The sequence below is a fragment of the Bombus vancouverensis genome, chromosome 12 (assembly GCF_051014615.1).
Source record: "Bombus vancouverensis nearcticus chromosome 12, iyBomVanc1_principal, whole genome shotgun sequence".
In the NCBI taxonomy this organism is placed as follows: Eukaryota; Metazoa; Arthropoda; class Insecta; order Hymenoptera; family Apidae; genus Bombus; species Bombus vancouverensis.
The window spans coordinates 9283164-9302451 of record NC_134922.1 but is presented as its reverse complement, the minus strand read 5'-3'; the positions used below and the strand labels follow the sequence as shown (position 1 = coordinate 9302451).

The following is a 19288-nucleotide window of genomic DNA, read 5'->3' as shown; positions in this document are numbered from 1 at the left end:
AAACGATAACTTATCAGCAAAATCAAATTGATTTAGCCAATAATCTCGTTGATTTCAACGTTTACAACAACCATGCGCAAAATATAGTCACATCACGGTCCATTTACGGTTGAAATATCTCGGTCGTTTAAGTAACACCCTTATCTCGTCGGAGGAAAAAGTAGAAGAACGAGTCTCGCGCCTCGAACGTTCGGGTTTCTGCGTTTTAAATCCGTTTTAAGAGTGTCATATCGTGGTGGAAAGGGGAAGACGAGGATGGGAAGAGAGAGAAGGGAGACTTATTGCCCTGGCACGTTTTCCATACGCGAAACAGCTTTATGGGGGTCGCCACGAAATTTCGGGGCCCCCACCCATTACCGCGTCGCGAGGGGCCCCACCGAGTCGAATTTCCGGCATTAATTCGACATTATGCGATATTCAAATCGGGCCCGGTGGAATTTTTCGGTCTAACGAGCTCCTACCCCCTTTTTCCTTAACCCCCTTCTATCCACGCCCCCCGGCTGCATTTTGCCTGCGCAGAGTCACGGCCGTTCCTCTCATGTCGATGAAGAAACAGGAGATTACGTTATTCCGCGCTGTATCGCAGAATTCCTTCTCGAATAGCAAACGCTGCGTGAATTTCGACTCGCGAATATTTGTTCTTTGTTCCGTTCTACATTATATTTATGCGTTACGAGTAATTTTGTTTTTTAAGTGAATTTAGTTTTTATTTAGGGGTTGAAATTATTTTCAGTAGGCTCTTCGCTCTATTGCTGTGGCATAATATACTTCGTTCTAATGATTCGATAATGATTCAGCTAAATGATAATTAATCGCCAACTATTGTGTAGAATATTCTTTGCGACATTCTTCGCTGATTTATAGGTATTTCGTAAAAATGAACGTTCATTATAAGCATTGTGAACATTGAGCTAATCTCTATGAATGTCTCGCCGCAATGTTTCATTCGCATTTCAGTTTTAATTCGTCGATCAAGTTATGTGATTGCATCCTGTTTTCCGACAAAATCCCATGCATCTGTCACCTATTGCTAAAAGACATATCTTTGCACCGGAAAGATTGTTCCCCTTTTTAAACGCGCCATATGAAAGTGCGCTCTTTTAACCACTGAACAACATCAAAATCAGGAAATCGACGAAACTGCGCTCGTCGTATCTGTCTGCTGCAATCTTTCCTTAATATCCAATCATTAATTGAAATCTCGGTATCCTGTACTTCCATTCTCTTTTCTGTACAAACTTCGCATAACACGACTTTCCTTTGCCAAGACTCTCGTCATAATTGTTACTATTGCCATTTTAATGAACAACAAAAGGGTCAAGTCTCGGTCAATAATTAAGCGAAAATCGTTTACCTTCCAATTTAATGGCGCGTATCGAACGACGACGACGACGACGACGACGACGACGAGAGAGAGAGAGAGAGAGAGAGAGAGAGAGAGAGAGAAAGGGAGAGAGAAAGAGTGGTCTCGAACGAGCGGGAGGACAGAGGCTGCGTTTTCTGGCACGGTTCGGCGCGGCTCCTCTTTGTTCATGGCCGTTTCATTTTTCGAGTACGGCGGATAATTAATCTTGGGTGGGCATAAAAGGGTTTTCGGGTTCGGTCGCGAGAAAAAATGAGCGCAGCTCTGGCTTCGACCGTAGCCAGTTGTTCGCTGCCCCTTTTTTCTCTCTCTCTCCCTCTTTCTCTCTCTCCCCCTGTGCCCCGTTCCGCGGTGTCTTTCCGTCTTTATATTTCTCTGTTGGCCCGTCTCCCCTCATCCCCTTTCCTCCCTTCTATCTCTGCAGCTGATCCCGGTGGACGTCGCCTCCCACACCGTCGCGTTTCGTGGGGCACCGCGGGATTCTAAACCGGCATATCCCTGTTGCCCCCCACTTTCCTCTTTCTCATCCCCTCGTGTTCGTCCTCGTGTGTTGGCCGCGCTGCTGCTTGCTCGCCTTCCACCCGGGTGTTTTTTTCAGAATTTGAGTCAATAAAAAATCGCCTGGAACAAAGGAACGAACGGCCGCCAATTTCTCACAGGATAATGTCCGAGGCCCCATCGTGGCCCGGCGGAACGCTAATCACGGCCGGGCATCTTGACTTCTGTTAGGTGTTAAAAATGGGCCCCGCGGGGCCCTTCGGTCTTTATCTCGCCCCAGCTCCGCTTCTTCTACCCTCCTTTCCTTGCCTTCGCACGTCCTATCTATTCTACCTCTCCACGAACATCCGTCTCTTTCTTCCTATCCGTTCTTTTTACACCCCCTGCCCCCGCCATGCCGCTGACGCATCTCCTCTCTCCCTCTTCGCCACGGTCAAATATTAAAATTTGGGAAACGTTACACCCGGCCCCCGACGAATCCTCGTTTTTCGCAAGCCGCTGCGAGGCCTACGCTTAAAAAATTACGCAGATGGCTCATTAATTCGAACGCGGCTCTCGCTCCCCGTGGCGATTTTTCTGCCAGGGAATCTCGCGAGATCGGCATCGCGCGAAACCGAGAACCCCAAGGTTCTAGTTTGCCTTTCGTGGTTCAGTCCCTTCAGCAGGATGAGGCTTCTATGATTTGGTCGTCTTCTAATCTACCGCGATGTTCCTATAGGAGGGTGAGTTAGGGTTATTCGAGTGAGCAGGATATTTGAGTCGGCCTTAGTAATTTGTCTCGTAGGTCTTGTAATTCGCTAAATTTGGTTGTGAAGTATCTTTAAGCTATTTTTAAACTATTTTTTAATTTTCTACCTACATTTCGTCGATTATCGTTCAACCCTGCTCCGATGCTCGATTTTTTCGTGTCACGATTCTACTTTCTAGCATTTACCAAGCAACGATTTTTGTAACGTTCCGAGGAGAACTTTGACGTACGCTTAAGATAGGAAATTCTGCGTATCAACGATTCTTTTATACTTGTCTCAAATTGAGGAGACTTGTGAACAATTACAGAAACACGAACGTAGTAACATTAATCTTGTTCGTAGGAAGAGCAATGCTAATATTTCAACGTTGATGAATTTTTCCAACTCTTTTATTAAGAGCATCGAAATCCGAAGATGGAGCATGAAAAGAGAAAGAGATCGGTCGTCATGGAAGCTGAAAAAGCGCGCGGTGAGGTTGGAACGCCTTAATGGACGGTTCATTTGTTAGGCGAAAGCCAAGGGGGATATAATCCAATAATTTCGCGGCTAGGAAAAATGAAAATCGATTCGAGGTGGCCAGGTACCGACACCTGTTGAGGGTTCAAGGTCGCGCGATAAAAGACTCGATCCATCAAAGAGTTGCACACGAGGCCCGCGAGGATCGCGATGGAAAAGTCGGCCTCGGACGAATCTCCCTCATAAATCGTCGATTCTCCATCGGCTCGTCATCGCCGACGACGATATATCGACCGAGGCGAATCGACTGCCGTCATTAAAGCCTCTCGCAGCCGGTTCTTCGCCCGTACCATACCCGCGTCTCGAAAACGTACAGCTGGGAGGCGTTCGAAACCCGAGAAAAACATCCACGATAAAAATGTATCTTTCTATTTTTCAATCTATCAAGCATTCTAGAGCGTCCTTTAAAAACTGCGTTAAATCATTTAACGATTGATCTCTTGCAAAATATTAGGTCTGCCTACTAATATGAAACTAATATGAAAAACACAGAAGAACGGGACAGGGACTTTTAAGTATCAAAAATATGAAACAGAGCGAAAATCGAAGATTTTCAATTAATATATTTTTCTATTTATTATATGCATACGATATTTAAACAGAATTGAAAATGTACAGCTACGACATATTTACATAAATATGCTTCGGTAAATACACTTCGTGCAGTTAATTAAAATTATTGCAAAATTCAATGAGTTAATTCTGCATCTCCAGTTTCTTCCTTTTTATCTGATTTTGGTATTAAATATATGTATACGTTCGTCAGTTTCTTAAACGTTTCGAAGATATTGATTGTCATATTATACCATTGGTTCGGTATAAGATTTCTTTCGATTTAACAAATCTTATTCCCAACCGAAGAGAAATATCGAAATATTTCTAATCACCGAGTAGCAGCAAAATTTAAAACTCGACGTAGGTAGACTGGCCGCATCTTTTCCCATGGTGTCCACACGATGTAAAATCGTGTTATACTTGGAAGAATGAAATTCCCGATATGGTACCAATTCGATGATCGAAGACTATCCATCGTTTCCCGATCCAAATCCCCGATTCTTGAATTCCAACCGTCATCATTAAGATTTTCTGCCTGAGTGACGTTTTATCGAACAGATAAAAATGTCTCAATCCGCTATTCTTCCAACTGTTAGATCGCCAAGATACCGCGTGCCGTTTTGAGCGCGACTGTTGCAAAGAGAAGAAGAAGGAAAAGGGAGGACACTCAGCCGATAAACAGGGTCGTGGAATTTTATGCGACGCATTCCAGGAACGCGTGAAATCCTCGCGTTTCGATGGCTCGCGCGAAAAACGATCGTTGTCCCCGCGGTAATATCGCAATTAGCGATAAGTCCGGCGCGATCTCTGTCGAGAGCCAGGCCACTCCGTTTTACGAGGAATCGCGTCGTTATTCGTGATTTAGGTATTTGAAACGCGCCAGGACGTCGGATTACGAGTGGCCGCGGCCTCTCGGCTTTCTTGTTTCCCATTAGAATCGAATTTCGTGCGTATCGTCGTGTAATGAAACACGCGAGCGTTTATAGTGTTCCTCGCGTTACGCATGCCTAACGTGCATACGTGGAAATCGCGACACGGATTTCGCGATCGGCCAACGTCGCGTCTCCACTTCCCACGGAGAGTCTTCGATTTACTGTTCACACGCTTTATTACGTCCGTTCGTTAACCCTTTCCCCGTTCTCTTATACCGCTCGTATTTACTTCTCAACTTTCGTTCAATCCTTTACGCCGGACAGATAAGAAACACATTAAAAATCATATTTCATATCGTGTTACTTCTACCATATATTTTTGGATTCGTTTCAAACTTTATTAAGAAAACCGCGATAGTTTACCTCGCTACAATGTTAACGAAGTTTCCAAGATGTTTCATCCAGCACACATAATATAGTGATATGACTTTTCTATCGTGAGTCGTTATATCAAAAAAAAAAAAAAGGAAAAAATCGTTAAATTCTCAGGAAATCCGACTGCTGGTAGATTGACCGATAACTCGCGAATCTCTAAAATTTCACCATTTTCTCTCACGCTGCTATGCGAGAGTTTGCCCAGAAAAAAATACCCAAAGTCCCTTGCGAGGTACTCGACGAACCATCGCACCCGGAACGATTACTCAGATTTCTCAGCGAAAGGAGTGTCTCGTGTCTCGGTTTTCCATTTCCCGTTACGAAACGGAACGATGATCCCTTTCCACCCCTCCGGCGTGTCCCGTTCACGACCCCTTTCCGGAAGAGGAACTCACGACAGTGAGAAAAGAGAAGGAAGAAAAAAAGAGGCTCAGCCCTAAAGGAGCCGGTAACCCCGTCGGGTCACGGGGTGAATACCGTTTTACCGACTATTAACTCACTTTTACCCTGTTTTCTTACCCCCTGCGCCCTAGAGAGCGCGACAGAGGCCGCGTGAAAGGAACAGAGACGAAGAAGACGAGAGAGAAAAGAGGGTTTCTTCGAGCTGTAAGGGCCAGCTACTACGTGTTTTCCTTCCCCTTTCCGACGTTTCCTGCGTAATCTCTCCCTTTCTCCGCTCGGCGCTCACCTCCCTTTCTGCCTTTTATTTTATTCCACCTTTTTCCCCCGTTTTTTTCTTTTTTTTTTTCTTTACTGGATTCTTTTCCGGGTTACTGGCGGACGTACGCGCGTGTTGCAGGTAGCTGCGGCTACCTGCGAACTCGTGGAGTGGATGAAGGGGGAAAAAACGCGAGTTTTTGGGGGCCACGGTCGATTTAACCCCTGAGAAAAATCGCGCGACCCCAGACGTCGATCGGGGGTTAACCGATTTCTCTCCGGCGAATTCGGATATCGGAGAGGAGCCAGCTTTCGTTTAAAGGCTTAAGTATCTCGTAAAAATGGGTGCACACGATCCTGAAGATTTTTCGTGTTTTTCCTCTTTTTTTTTTTCTTTGGAATGTTCGTGCAAGGGTAAGCGGGTCAGATGTCATCGTCATGGTTCTTCGTTCCGCGTTTGTTTCGCATTGTTATTTGATTCGAGAAATTACATTCTGCTAGCATGAAATTAATACTTTTACAAGCAGTGTCGTATACTTAATAAAAATACATAGAGTCAATAGTGGAAGTATTCGTTGAATCGATTCGTTTGAACTGTTGAATTAAATAATTAATATCCTTCAACGATATCTATCAGTAGTAATATATAGTGTAATAATGAAATCTTTGATCGATGTATTATTTTATCAGAAAACAGCGATTCATTGTAAATGTAATCATTTATCAGTACATCGTTCTTATTTCCAACTTCTACGTTATATTACGGACAAGTGTCCAGATACTTTTGAGTCGTAAGTATACATTTACCGTCTTGAAAATCATCAACATCTATAAATCTTTAAGATGTAATCAAAATTTCAAATAATGGGTCGACGTGCAATCATGTTTCTTCCAAGTGTATATATAATGTTTCGATTTATAAATCTTCTTCTTAAGTCGTTAACTGCGTCAATTATTTTCTTGGACGTTTCGATTTCACCGCCACCCTCAACCCCCTTTGCCATTTTTCTCGGGCATTCTTTCTTTTTTTTTCTTACGCTTGATTTTTATCAATCGGCTGGCCAAGACGATATGTGGAGCAAAGATGAAAGGGAGAACGTCGCGAAAGGAAAAGAAACACAGGATCCCCGCGGCGCAACCTCCTCTTCGGGTTGGACCTTAAAAATCGAGTCAATTTAAGGATCCGGCTCGGGATACAAGCATAACGCGAGCGTGCATGCGATTCTTCAGGAGTATCCCCTCGTAGAAATCCATTTACCGTTGAAACGTGTACGAAATCATTCCAAGTCGCTCCTTTTTTATCGCCTACAACCGCAAGATACACCTTGTATATTTTTTTAAGGTTCAGATATCAATAAGTAAGAAAGCAATAAGAAGCTTTGTCTGTTTAATTTTTAAAAGTTCCACGATTCTTAGCTACAGATGTTCCTTTGTCATATATTTCAGTATTTATATTATAAAAAATATGCATTCATGAAAAATTCAAGAATGTGAAATATGCACAGGATTCGCACAGTACCAAAAATTATATAAAATATTCAAAGCATAATACTTGTTATGATATTTAGTGAATTTAGAAATACCAATTTGCATTTAGTATCAATATATCATTTATATTTATAAATTTTCTAAAATTCGAGGTACATATTGAATCAATATTGACACTCTTAAGATTCTCCATTTGATTATGGCAATGAAAAAAAAATCATTCTTTCAGAATATATATATATTAAAATTCTTCGTTTGAACATGGAAATAAAATAAAAATTCAATCCGGAATTGTCTATGATTGAAGGTTAAATACCATGTTAACTTTTTCACAAATGTAAAGCCGATGAAAAGTTATTTTTTTTTACCTTTCACCTTTGATTTTTAAAAAAAGGAATATTAAAATAACATTCCATTCAATTAAAAAGCCAGTCAATCCGCCGGGACCCTAAAAATAATTCCGAAGTATTTTCCCACACGTCTGCGCCAGTCTCCTAAATTATCTCGGAGAATAGTCATTTTTCATCGATGTCGACGACGGAACCGCATATCCGTCTCGTTAAACGACTCTAGGATCGTCCCGTGGTAAAAATCGTAGAGAAGGAAAATCCTAGAAGCGATATAAAAGAAACGAAATAAGAGATGGTAGAGATGAAGCTTAAGGGGTTGCGTAATTTCGATAGACGTCATCGATTCGAGCAGAAGGGGGTCTCACGGAATTTTAAAGCCCTTTTCAGAGTTTTCCAATCTCCTTTTTTTCTTTTGGTTCACCTGGTTCACTTTCTTCCTCGTTTCGCGGCCACGAGATCGACTGGCCAGGTCGAAAGCTGCAGGTAAAAATTTCCTAGTCTTAGTTTGATGTTCTCATGGATCCTCCTCGGTGCGAATAAACCCTGTTGGATCTACCTGAATCGCAGACTTCTCACCCGGGGGTATTAAACGCTGCCCTAACTCCTTCCATCGATTTAAACCCTCCTTGGGATGCGCTGTCTTCGTTTGTCTTCTCTTTGGGAAAGAACGAGCAGTCATTCAGCTGTCTTTGCCCAGGATTTCGATCGCCAACTATCTTATTAATAACTGGGAATTTGTAAACAATTATTTTTCCAAAAAATTGAATAATTTTTGATAGGAATTATGGAATTATTATTAAATGGATTTTCAAAAGCGTGAACTACAGGAAAAATAGTAGCAACATTTTTGCAATACTGTTAGTCTTTCATATTAGGATATGACAGAATAGAAGAAGGAATAGATATCTTTGTATGGTACAACATGAAAGTGTTCAGAATTCTAACAATGGAAAACAACGAAAGAACGCTTTGGAAAAGAAATTACACCAATAAAGTACGAAATAATGATGTTTGGAAAAATTGTAATAATTTTAGGAATATGAAACAGAGCAGAAACACAGAAGAAAACTATTTAAATAAAAGATATATTTTAAAAGGTACTATAACTGTAGTTTAAATGCAATTTGAAAGTATCTGGAGGGGTATGAAAATTCGTAACTGAGGGAATCAGCAGATGTACCTGCTTCCTGCAGTCGATTGCGGCTTTTTCACTATCGAGACGTCTCAATTTCACGACTCTCAGCTTCAACCGGCAAAAAACTTCCCCTCAGTCACTTTTTTACCTCCACAAAGTCGTCGCGTTTCTATTCGTTGATCCATGTTCCGGCTTTCGACCAATCGACAGGCCCGTTCCCCACCTTGCTTTCCAGAATCTTGGAAAATACAGGTCGCTCTGTCAGTCTCTTCGAGGTGTCACTGAAAGCAGGTCGAAGAGCCAATCCGATAGGTGAAAGAAGAACGTTTGGACCTCTACGGAAGATCTTATAGAATCTGTTAACCTTACTGCGTTCTTTTGGATCATTTTCGATTTGTCGTGCTTTTCTACCGTTAACAAGTTTGTCAAGTTTGAGGAAAGTGTCGTCCATCATATTTCTTTTCAATTTTATGCGAGAATCTTTTCTGAAACGGTGTATTTAAAAAAACAGAATGAGACTGGGACATAAAAATAAGTGGACCGCAGCAGGGTTAATGCACTAATCGATTCATATTTATACTTATCAAAGTGACATTAACATTCAAGAGTGAAACTTTTTAATTTATATTTATCCTCGAAGAAGTTTTCAAAGTGACATCCACTGATCTTAATCATAAGAAGCAATAATGATAAATAATGAACAATTAAAGACACTATCCGAATTAATAGTATTATGAAATTTATGCCAATCAAATGATGCAAATTTTTGTTACAGGGAAGGTGAAAGTGAAAGAGGAAAAGGATGCATCGTCAATGGCGCCGGGAAGTCCTCCGACGCCTCCGCACACCCCCCAAAGCCCACCGCGACACAATCCACCCCCTAGCAACCTGTCTCAATCCTGTCAGACTTCGAATGCCAATTCACCAAACTTACAACAGCAACAGCAGCAGCAGCAGCAACAAGAATCGAATCAACAACAGCAACAGCAGCATCAATCGCTTCACGCGATGGCTAACACACCCCTCAGCCAGATCTTAGTGCAGAATCCGGCAGTTGCTCAACTATTGCAACAAAATCCAGCGATTCTGTCGCAGAATCCGCAATTGGCGCAGTTGTTGCAGCAAAATCTTCAAGTTCAGATCGGCAGCGTCCTTTTCCAGAACGTCAGGAGGGAGGAACCTGAAGAGCCGAGGGTGAGTCAGTCGAACAAATTAATTAGACGAGGGTCCCTTTCATCTCCCGCGGAGCGTTTCGCCGTGTCCCCTGCTCTCTCTCCGCCCTCGCGACGGAAATGGATTGTTTCGTTTCCTTTTTCCTTCTTTTCCTTCGCATCGTGCTCGTCGCCGCGGATACTTTCCGAGAGCAACACGTTCACAGTGAGATTTCTTTCGTAAATGGAATCTTTAAAATTTGTTTTTAAATGTAATGAAAATTGGAGAAATTCCTTTTCAAATTTATCATGTTTATTCGTTTTAAAAGACGGCACGTTCACAGTGGAAGTTTTTGTAAATGGGATCTTTAAAAATGTCTTTCTTAAATGTAATGAAAACTGGCAAAATTCCTTTCTAAATTTAGTATGTTTATTTCTTTTTCAAGAAACCCATTTACGGTGGAATTTTTGGTAAATGGTAATCTTTTAAATTTCTTCAGAATTTTCTTCGAAGCTTAATGAAAAGTGGAAAAGTTATTTTTAAAATTCAGTGAAAAATATTATACCTCACATATGTGTTAGTATATACATTTTAGTATATTTAAATTTTGATACTACATTTTCCATCAGTAAAGTATTTCAAAATTTGAGAATGAAGTATCTAATGGTTACAAACGTGAAAAGGAAATAAGCAAAATATAATAAAAATAAATTAGCCAAATAACGAAGAAAAATATTTGTTCATTAAATTTCACACAAACGATAAAGCGCTTTTCGTTTGCTCAACGTAGCTTATTTAATTATAGACAGAAATAATGTGATGCACTAAAGATCAGGAAAATAATAGAACGAGCCGATTATTTTTATCGCTCTATGTATAATTTTATGAAGAAACAAGATAGTTTGGTGTAGTTATTCATACTTAACCCACTGTGAATCGAGCTTAACTCGTGACTCGAAGACGTAGATCGATTATAGTAGACCTCGTGGACACCGGGCCTGTTGATGATGACGTGACACCGGATTGTCAACATGCCGCGAGCATCTGCTACAGCGGTTGGATTTCGTTCAACTTGTTTCCACTTTAATGACCAACGCCAAGATCCATACACGCCGTGCCAATTATATGAAAATAATTATCTCAATTTATTGGTGACTGGCTCACGCAATACCCGAGATAACTAATTCACCGTGAAATCTTGTTCGCGGTTTAAAAGCTTTCCTTAATTGACTCGACCCGTTGATTGCCGTTTCCCTTGTAAACCAAATCTGCCAACTAATTTATTCTCATTGCGATTTCTTCGATGTTTTTACAAATGCCAACAGGTTTCTTTTTTTTACGCTTCAAATGAAATCAGGAAAAGATTTCTGACGCGAAAAAGCTGCAGATGCAGATATCGAATTGCAGTTTATTTTCATTTCTATGTCTTTTTGTGTAGAAAATTTGCCACGATGCAATATAAATCTAGTTGGTCGCGGTTCGTTGTTCCGTGAAATTGAACTACATCCAAGAACATGTTACAGCACGCTGCATTGATGACTCGATGATGTATGCAGAGTTGACTCTGCGCGAAATCGTTTCGTTTCCATCGTTAGCTAGTTCTCGTTTCGTTTCTTCAACTACTTCGATGGCAATCGAATAGTTCTATAGAGAAATGAGTCGTATTTTAGCATCATATTTTAGATCTAGTTTAGAACTATAGTACCTGCTGTGCACAGGTTTGATGCCATCTGTCAAAATGTTTTGCTATTATAAATGAATACAAAGATACTCGATGTTGTGTTTAATTTTTGTTATTTTATTCGAAGAAGTGGTTAGTTCAAGAATTACTTCGTTGTTCGATGAAGAAAATATTAATTAATTTGAGGTAAGCAATATATTGTATGATCTTCTGGTCCCTCGATGACAAAAATATCTGCCATTCTGTTCTAAATTTATTTACGTTTTTGACATCCATTTTTTTGGCTCGCTCTAAAATTGTTCTATATTTGTTGGATATTTAATTCTATACGAATTAATTCGTATTACGATTTAGTTCGACACAATTTATTAAAATACTTTTAAAAAATTGAAGAGTCAGAGAAACTACGATCAAATGGCCATGAACTTGTATTAGTCATTCGTTTCTTGAAACTCGTACGTTAATCGTGTAGATATGTAATACGACTGAGAAACCATTAAAAAATAAAGTTGATCGATTTACTTTCCGACAAACGAAACACTAGGTGCTAAGTGGAATATTTCAATTAAGAAGAGCAGCAGTAAATAGCCAACAATTTTTGCGCACTACTGTACCTTCGTCGTTTTAAAATAACATTCTCCGAGCGGGTAAAACATCGTAGTTCGCCTAAAAATAATTGGAAAATATTATCGACGAAAAATAATAGAAGGTTCTAGCGACGATGGGCAGTGAATCATCGTGTCTCTTTGATGGCTCAATGATGACTCGTCGACAGACTCGTAAAAGTCTGTGGCATTCCAGCGGGAAACGCGTAGCTACGCTAGAATAATTCAGGGGTTCCTGGAACCACGAACCAACTAATCATAATTTGTCCCTCGATATGCATTGCCGTAATCTCCGAGAGTCCCTGATTCTTGACCTTAATTCGTTCAGACGTGTTCCCATGAAATAATCGAGAGAACAATGATTCCTTTCCCCTCGATTCGCACTGCGCACGCGTACAGAATCGTATCGAGGGGCAGGAAAAAAGGACAAGCAATTCGATTTTATCCAACGATAAAAAGCCCGGTCACCATAAAATTTGGACAGATTCTTCGGTTTATCTTATCGCGTGTAGGCTGCTAACAATCGTCTCGAAATTGAGTTCGCTTTGAAATCGCTTCGAAAAATGATGGACGACCGACTCGAACGGAAAGAAACTTGGTTTTAATGTGATTGCATTTTCACAATGACTAATAAAACGTCTGAAGTAGGATTGTTCAAATCGCCAGGCAAGAAAAGAGAAAAAATCGCCGATGGTTCGGTTTGGGTGAGAAACATTACGTCAGGCGTCGGGGAATTAACTTTCTAAAAGAACAATTAACATTCTACGCCATCCTTCGACACACCCTACATTCGATATACAAGTTTCATACACGGGTTATTCCAGTAACTTGGAACAACCTCGTGAATATCACGAGGAATCTTCATGCATATAGTATCATATAGTATTTGCGAGTAAATCAAGATTCGCACCACACCTTGAATAGCCTAACAATAAGGAGCCTAGTATTTTGTCCTGTGATAAAAATTATACGAATAACGCAGATGTGGTAGATAGAATTGTAGGGTTCGCTGCAATAAGGAAGCAGCTCCAATATTTAAAGAAACACAGAACGGAAACCAAATTGGATAGAATAGAAGAGAATAATTGAAAATTATTACGTCACCCACTCCATTATCTACACTTAGCGCGGATAAATTTTTTTGTAGTTTGATCATTACAGAATGCCATAAAGGGTACAAAGTTGAACCCAATAGAGAACCGCGAAGCTATAAACGAATATGTTACGTCAGGATTTTATCGATTTTTCTTGGGAGAAATCGAAGAATTACTAAAAGTTACTCAACGTATAATACGATACCACAATATGTTAATAGATAAAACAATTCTCAATTTCGGCCTTTTTATACAATTTATTCTCTTAAGAAGAAATCTGCAATTGTTCTAAAATCTAATAATGCTAAATAAAAATCGGAATTTATCGGACACGAAAGCAGTTTACTCGTGCGACGTATATTCCTATAATCTTAAGAAATAGGAACGCACGATAACAATAAATTGAACGATTTTACTAAAAAGATTGGAAAACGTGGAAAATGTAGTGGTGCAAATTCCTATGTAACTGATGACCAGGGATTCTAAATATAGAATGTAAACCGCTCGTGCAACCACCCCATTCAAACGATTCGCGAGAAAACCTCTGTTTATGGCGATGACTGTTCGAATGGAGGGAAATTCACGGGAAACGATAGGTCGGCGTTTGCATCGGTCTCGCTGTGTACCGGGCGGCGGTGTGCAAGTCGAGCTAAATATACATGTGTACGTGGCCAAAGAAGAGACACGAAATGGCCCGGGAGGCTCGGTGTATCGCCACGATGGAATCCCATACGGGGAGAATTGAAATTATTCCCCCGATTTTTGTCGTGTCGTTTACATTATTTTCGCCTTTGAATATTAATGGGCATATGCTCTCCGGCGTTATGGCACAAGAAGTAACAACGGCGTATAATACTCGACTCTTAACGTTATTCTATTGTTTGCAAATCAGCTCTATTGTTTTCTCATATACCTCTATACTCTCCCGGTTCCCTCTTCGCCCTCCCCCCATGCGCTCCTCCTACCCTCCGTATTCTTCTCTCTCTTTTCTCTCTCCCTCTAACTCTGGAACGCTCTTCTTTTACCCTCTCCTCTTTCTCTTGCTCGATTCTTCGCTCATTCTTTTCGTGGCCGATCTTCTTCTTCCTCCTCTCTTGTCGTCGTTGTCGTCTTCTTAACCAACATGCACATACATATACGTATACACGTAACCGTTGTATAGTATTTTCTATTTGTTTCTACGATCGTTGCTTCCTTCCTCTGGCTCTCTTCCTCGTCCTCCTTTTCTTCTCTTGCCTTTCTTCCTTATACATCGAGTTTCGCATGGTACCTCCTGTGGGACTCCCTATGAAACCCCTATGGTGGGCCACTCTGCAATCGAAATCTGCTTTGTGGCGCACGTACTGACTTTTCGATGTCTGGAAAGGGGGCTGGTTCCTTTTCGCTGGTTTCTTTCCCCTTTGTGGTGGTCGCACGCTTCTTCCGGTTATCTTACATACATATGTTGTCTTCTCTCCTGAATATTCTTTTCAAACATTATCGCTGGCCATTAAAGGAAAGAAGCAACCGGGGGGACACGCTTTATGACACGGATTAGCCGAGTGTTTCATACGACAAAAATTCTCATGCTATCCGTGATTCCGTCTACCAGTCAAATTCTGTCACGTTTGCGCGGCATTCTGGCGACGTGAATCACCCAAGGATAGAACGCAACTACTCGGTAGAATCTGCAGAAGGTCTCGAAACCTTAATTAATTATTCCCCGTTTTAGTCATTAAACTGTCCACGACGAACATATAAATCAAAATTGAAATACTCGTGTTCGCTTTCTGCGTTTCGATAAATCGTCGGAATGTTCGCGATATTAAAATTTACTCGCTTCTTTTCGAATTTGTTCACTCATCCATCTATTTTCTCTTCTTAGAATTACTAAAAAAAAAAATAATTCGGATACATATGGATTGTCTGTGAGTTTAAAACTCATCGAAAGATCTAGAATCGAATAAATGTTCTTCCCAATACAATCTAGAGCATCAATCGATTTTTCATAGAAACGGTTACGAAACATACTGTGCATCGCGTCATCCGCGATAAAGTATTCACTCTGTGCGCGTTGAAAAATCGTCAACAAGCTTAGAATCTTGGAATTTCCGCGCTCTTCCCTGAATTTGTCGACTTATCGATCGATTTCCCGTGAAAATGGCCGCGAAACATTCTTTGTTGCGCATTGCCATGCGATCCGCACAGCGATCCGTAATATTGGGCATCGAAGGTCGACGATAATTATGAGCATAGAATATAAATGGTGGATCGTTGGCCACGGGATCGGTGGAACGCGATTGCCGTGCACGTGAGCCGCGTTCTCTCCGCGGGAAAGCAGAAACAGAAAAGAAAATCGACCCCTTTGGCTGAAAATGGAAATGGGAGGAAAAGAAGACACGCAAGACAAACACGATGAACACACGATGTGGCAATCGCTTTATAAATTCAACGACGCCACGGATCGGCATCGCAGATACGGCTTCGGAAATCGTACAGGATTCGAATAATTTGCACCGCGATGGGGCTTCCGGACAACTGGCGTCCCTTTCGAGCATCACACCGTCGATATTCTGATTTTTTTCTCTTCCTTCGTTTGTCCCACGTTCAAATCTTTTACAACGTAGTTCGAGAGAGACTTGACCAAACAGACGAATATAGCATTATAAATTTAATCTTTTATCCTCTGACGATATTTTAATTCTCTTCGAATTTTTCTGTCTCAGTCTCAAGCTTTTGAGATTTAACGTGTATGTGTGTGTTATTTGGAAATTTCTAGGATATACGACAAATACATAAAACGAAAATATATGCAACAAAAACAGTAATAAAAGTAAAAAATGATATAAAGGTTTAAATTTCATCATACGTAAGTTCAATTATTTATTTCTATTTCCTATAAAAAATTGAAATTTTACGTATTTATTAAATCTGATACACGGAAATATAGGAAATTGTCAAAGGATTAGTCCGTAAACTTAACAGAAGAATTGTGATAGATGTGAAGGAAAACATCACTGATAAAATGAATTTGTTCTCCGAAATCAGAAATCTTAATCGAAAACGTGGTTTGAAACGCATTTTCCTGCAGTTGTTCTTGACACACATTTGCACATTGCATTTCGAAGGTCGACGACCCTATACCTCGTACTTGAAAGTTTTTGGGGAACCGGAAGCCGTTTCCGTTTCGCATAACGTCTCGAAGAGAGGATGTCGTAACGATAAAGGCGCAATTTCTGTCATCGCGAAAAATCGCCGACTAAAGGTTAATTCCTGGAATTTCTCACAGTACCTATCGTACACACGAAACCATCTTTAATTGAAGATATTCTAGACAAATGAAAGTTCCGCTACGAAGAAGAAGGGGAGACGAATGGTCCACACGGAGCTCAATTTAGAGCAATTCAAAGATTTATTTTATTACACCAAAGTGTACCGGTCTTATAAAAGGAAAAAAGCCTCTCAAAGAGCATCCTTTATTTAGGGCAGGATGCCCTATCGTTTAACAGGCAAAATTTATCATTGCGTTCTATGGCTATAATCAAAAGATGTTCATTGAAAATGACCATAAAGTGCTAAATAATAAATGGTCATTTACAATTTCGCTAAGAAATTATAATGAAAATACGAAATACAAAGAATTAATGCCCCTATTTCAATACTAATATCGTCTCGAACTTCACTATTTTATGTGTGGGTAACTAAATATATATATATTTACCAATATAATTTTGATAGTCGGGTGTCATTATAGTGCTAATAAAATTTCAAAGTGTTCCGTATGACGCACATAATATATGTCATAATATATTCATAAAACATTTTTGCAAGTATTCGAATGCTTTCATAACCTACCGTGCTTAGAACTTTCCCTCTTCGACTCATATGAGTCAGATAAGAAGTTTCTTAAATCGTAAACCAATTTCGTAAAATTATAACCAACACAAGTGTGTCATAATATCCTTTGATGCACGATCATAATGGATCGTCCTTTCCCTAATTTTGCCATTAGGTTACATCCTGTGAGAAATAAAAACTGCCCTCCTTACTTATACCCTAGGACACCCTGCAGATCGACACGTAGAAAGTCGCAGCCTCCTAGTTAGGGTAACCAGGTTTTCCCAAAAGATCTCGTGCCCCGGATAATTTGGAGGCATTCAACTTTTTAACGACACGTGTCGCGGATTCATAGAGGCGCGCTCCGTCTCTCCCCCATTCGTGTTGCGTGGGCGACTCCCCCCTTTCGTCCCCATCGCGAGCACGGCCCTGAGCATGCTGGTGCATTGTACATCGTAATGTATTTTCTTTTAGGTACCGCCGACAATAGCGAGCCTGGCGGCGATGAAGGTGGAGGCAGCTGACCCGAAGGTTTCCGGTGAGTTACTATTTCCGCCTCCTTACGGAATTATCGGGATCGTAATTAGATTCAAATCGAGTCTCCGCCGTTCGACGACCCTGCGCCAACCGGCAAGCAGACAGGAAGGGAGGGATACAGAAAAAGAAAGGTGCAACGGGGAAAACAAAAGGAAAAGATATCGGTCGGTCGGCGACGCGGGGGTGGGCGGAGGGCAGGCAAGGGGTCGCGAGCGGTGCACGTTGAAATCGACAACGATCTGTGCTTGAAACCAGCCTATTTGTCCCATTCCTTTTTAATTATTCCAGAACCAGAAACCTGTTATCGCACCTAAGATGAAAGTCTTAATTCATTTACGCTCGAATGTCCGCATACTTGTTTGAATCAGCCTGTTTGCTCTGTTTTTTAATTGTTGCGATAAAATCCTGTTGCCATACATTCGATGAAAATGTTCGTTTATTTACACTGGGAAATCGCGTATTTTGTTTAAATCCATCCATTTGCTCTATTTCTTTTCAATTATTTCGATAAAAATCTCTTGTTACACCGAAGGTCATGCTCATTCGTTCGCGGTTTTGAAAGCTTCAATCGTTTTTCCAATAGTACGTTTGCATTTACTTCGTTAGAGGGATGAGTCAGACTCAACAGGTGGTTCATAATTTCGACACCGAATAATCAAAGAGTATCCGAGTCTGTGATTTGAAGTTTCTTGTACAAAATTGGACAGTTCATAACAAGAACTACTCTCGTCGGATCTTTCGACTTCTTTGATAACAATGTATTCTAGTAATTAGAAGCTAGAATTCAACATGGTAGAATTGACATTACGAGATTGACAACTTCACTTCTTTGTTATAATTAGATACAATTACAGATACATTGGAAATTATTAACAAAAATTTTCCCTTTAAAATATATTCAAGAGAAATTCTTTTGCTCTCCTGGATGAAGACAAACATGCACAAGGGTTGTTCTTGTCATGAGCTCTTCGATCATAGAAACTGTATCAGAAGTTCGTTTCCTACTTTGTTCCGAATCACGATTTCGAAGATTTTGGAGCACATTGTGTTTTCCCGAAATCGTTCAAATCGTCTTGGACACGATGGTCCCGTATCCCTGGACCAATTATCAATTCCCACGGCCACGTGACCGGTCCGTGAATCTCGTCTGGAAACGAAGGACGCACACGCGTCTCGCCTTCTATTTATTCGATTGAATCGGTGCAGGCTCGTAAATCGTGTGCAACCTGACGAAACGAGTCGTGTCCCATGCTTTCAGCGTTTTGTGGCCTGGGGCTCTTCCCCCTTTATTGGAATATCCGCCCACAGCATTATGGGAATTATCAAGGAAATGGGATGAGCGCAAGTGGGTCCCACGAGGGGGCTGAAGGGGGTTTGCGTGGCCGCGGACGATCGGGAAAGAGAGGAAGACCGTGCGTGGAAACGGATTCATGCAGGTCCCCCATACACACCCACCACCCCAATATACTCCGTTCAGAAAAATTATGTCACATATCGATGAAGAAACAACGTTATAGTCATTGACAATAGGGATGATGAGGATTTTAGAAAAATTCTATCGATTCTCAACGAGGCATTTTATCGCCCTTTTATCGTTAAAGATTTTCGTTAAACGATATGATAGATCGTGCCGCGTTTACTTACGATGTACAGTTAGGTTATTCTTGGATGATGAGGATTTTACAAATTTCGTAATTGTTTAAATTTATCTCTAAGTTTGATTATATTGATGATAGATGAAATGAGGATATCACGGCAATTTTGTCGATTTTTAATCAGAATTTT

General features: G+C 40.7%; 1 protein-coding gene across 6 annotated transcripts in view; it reads left to right on the top strand.

Moving 5' to 3' along the window:
* The window catches only part of LOC117155571 (zinc finger protein castor homolog 1), a 122964-nt gene that overhangs the window by 69213 nt on the left and 34463 nt on the right, over positions 1-19288 (top strand). For all 6 annotated transcript variants that reach the window (XM_076623186.1, XM_033331683.2, XM_033331682.2 and 3 more), the window contains 2 exons: positions 9394-9812; positions 17441-17504. In XM_076623186.1, the coding sequence (XP_076479301.1) occupies positions 9394-9812; positions 17441-17504 (483 nt within the window). The remainder of the gene's footprint in view (positions 1-9393; positions 9813-17440; positions 17505-19288) is intronic.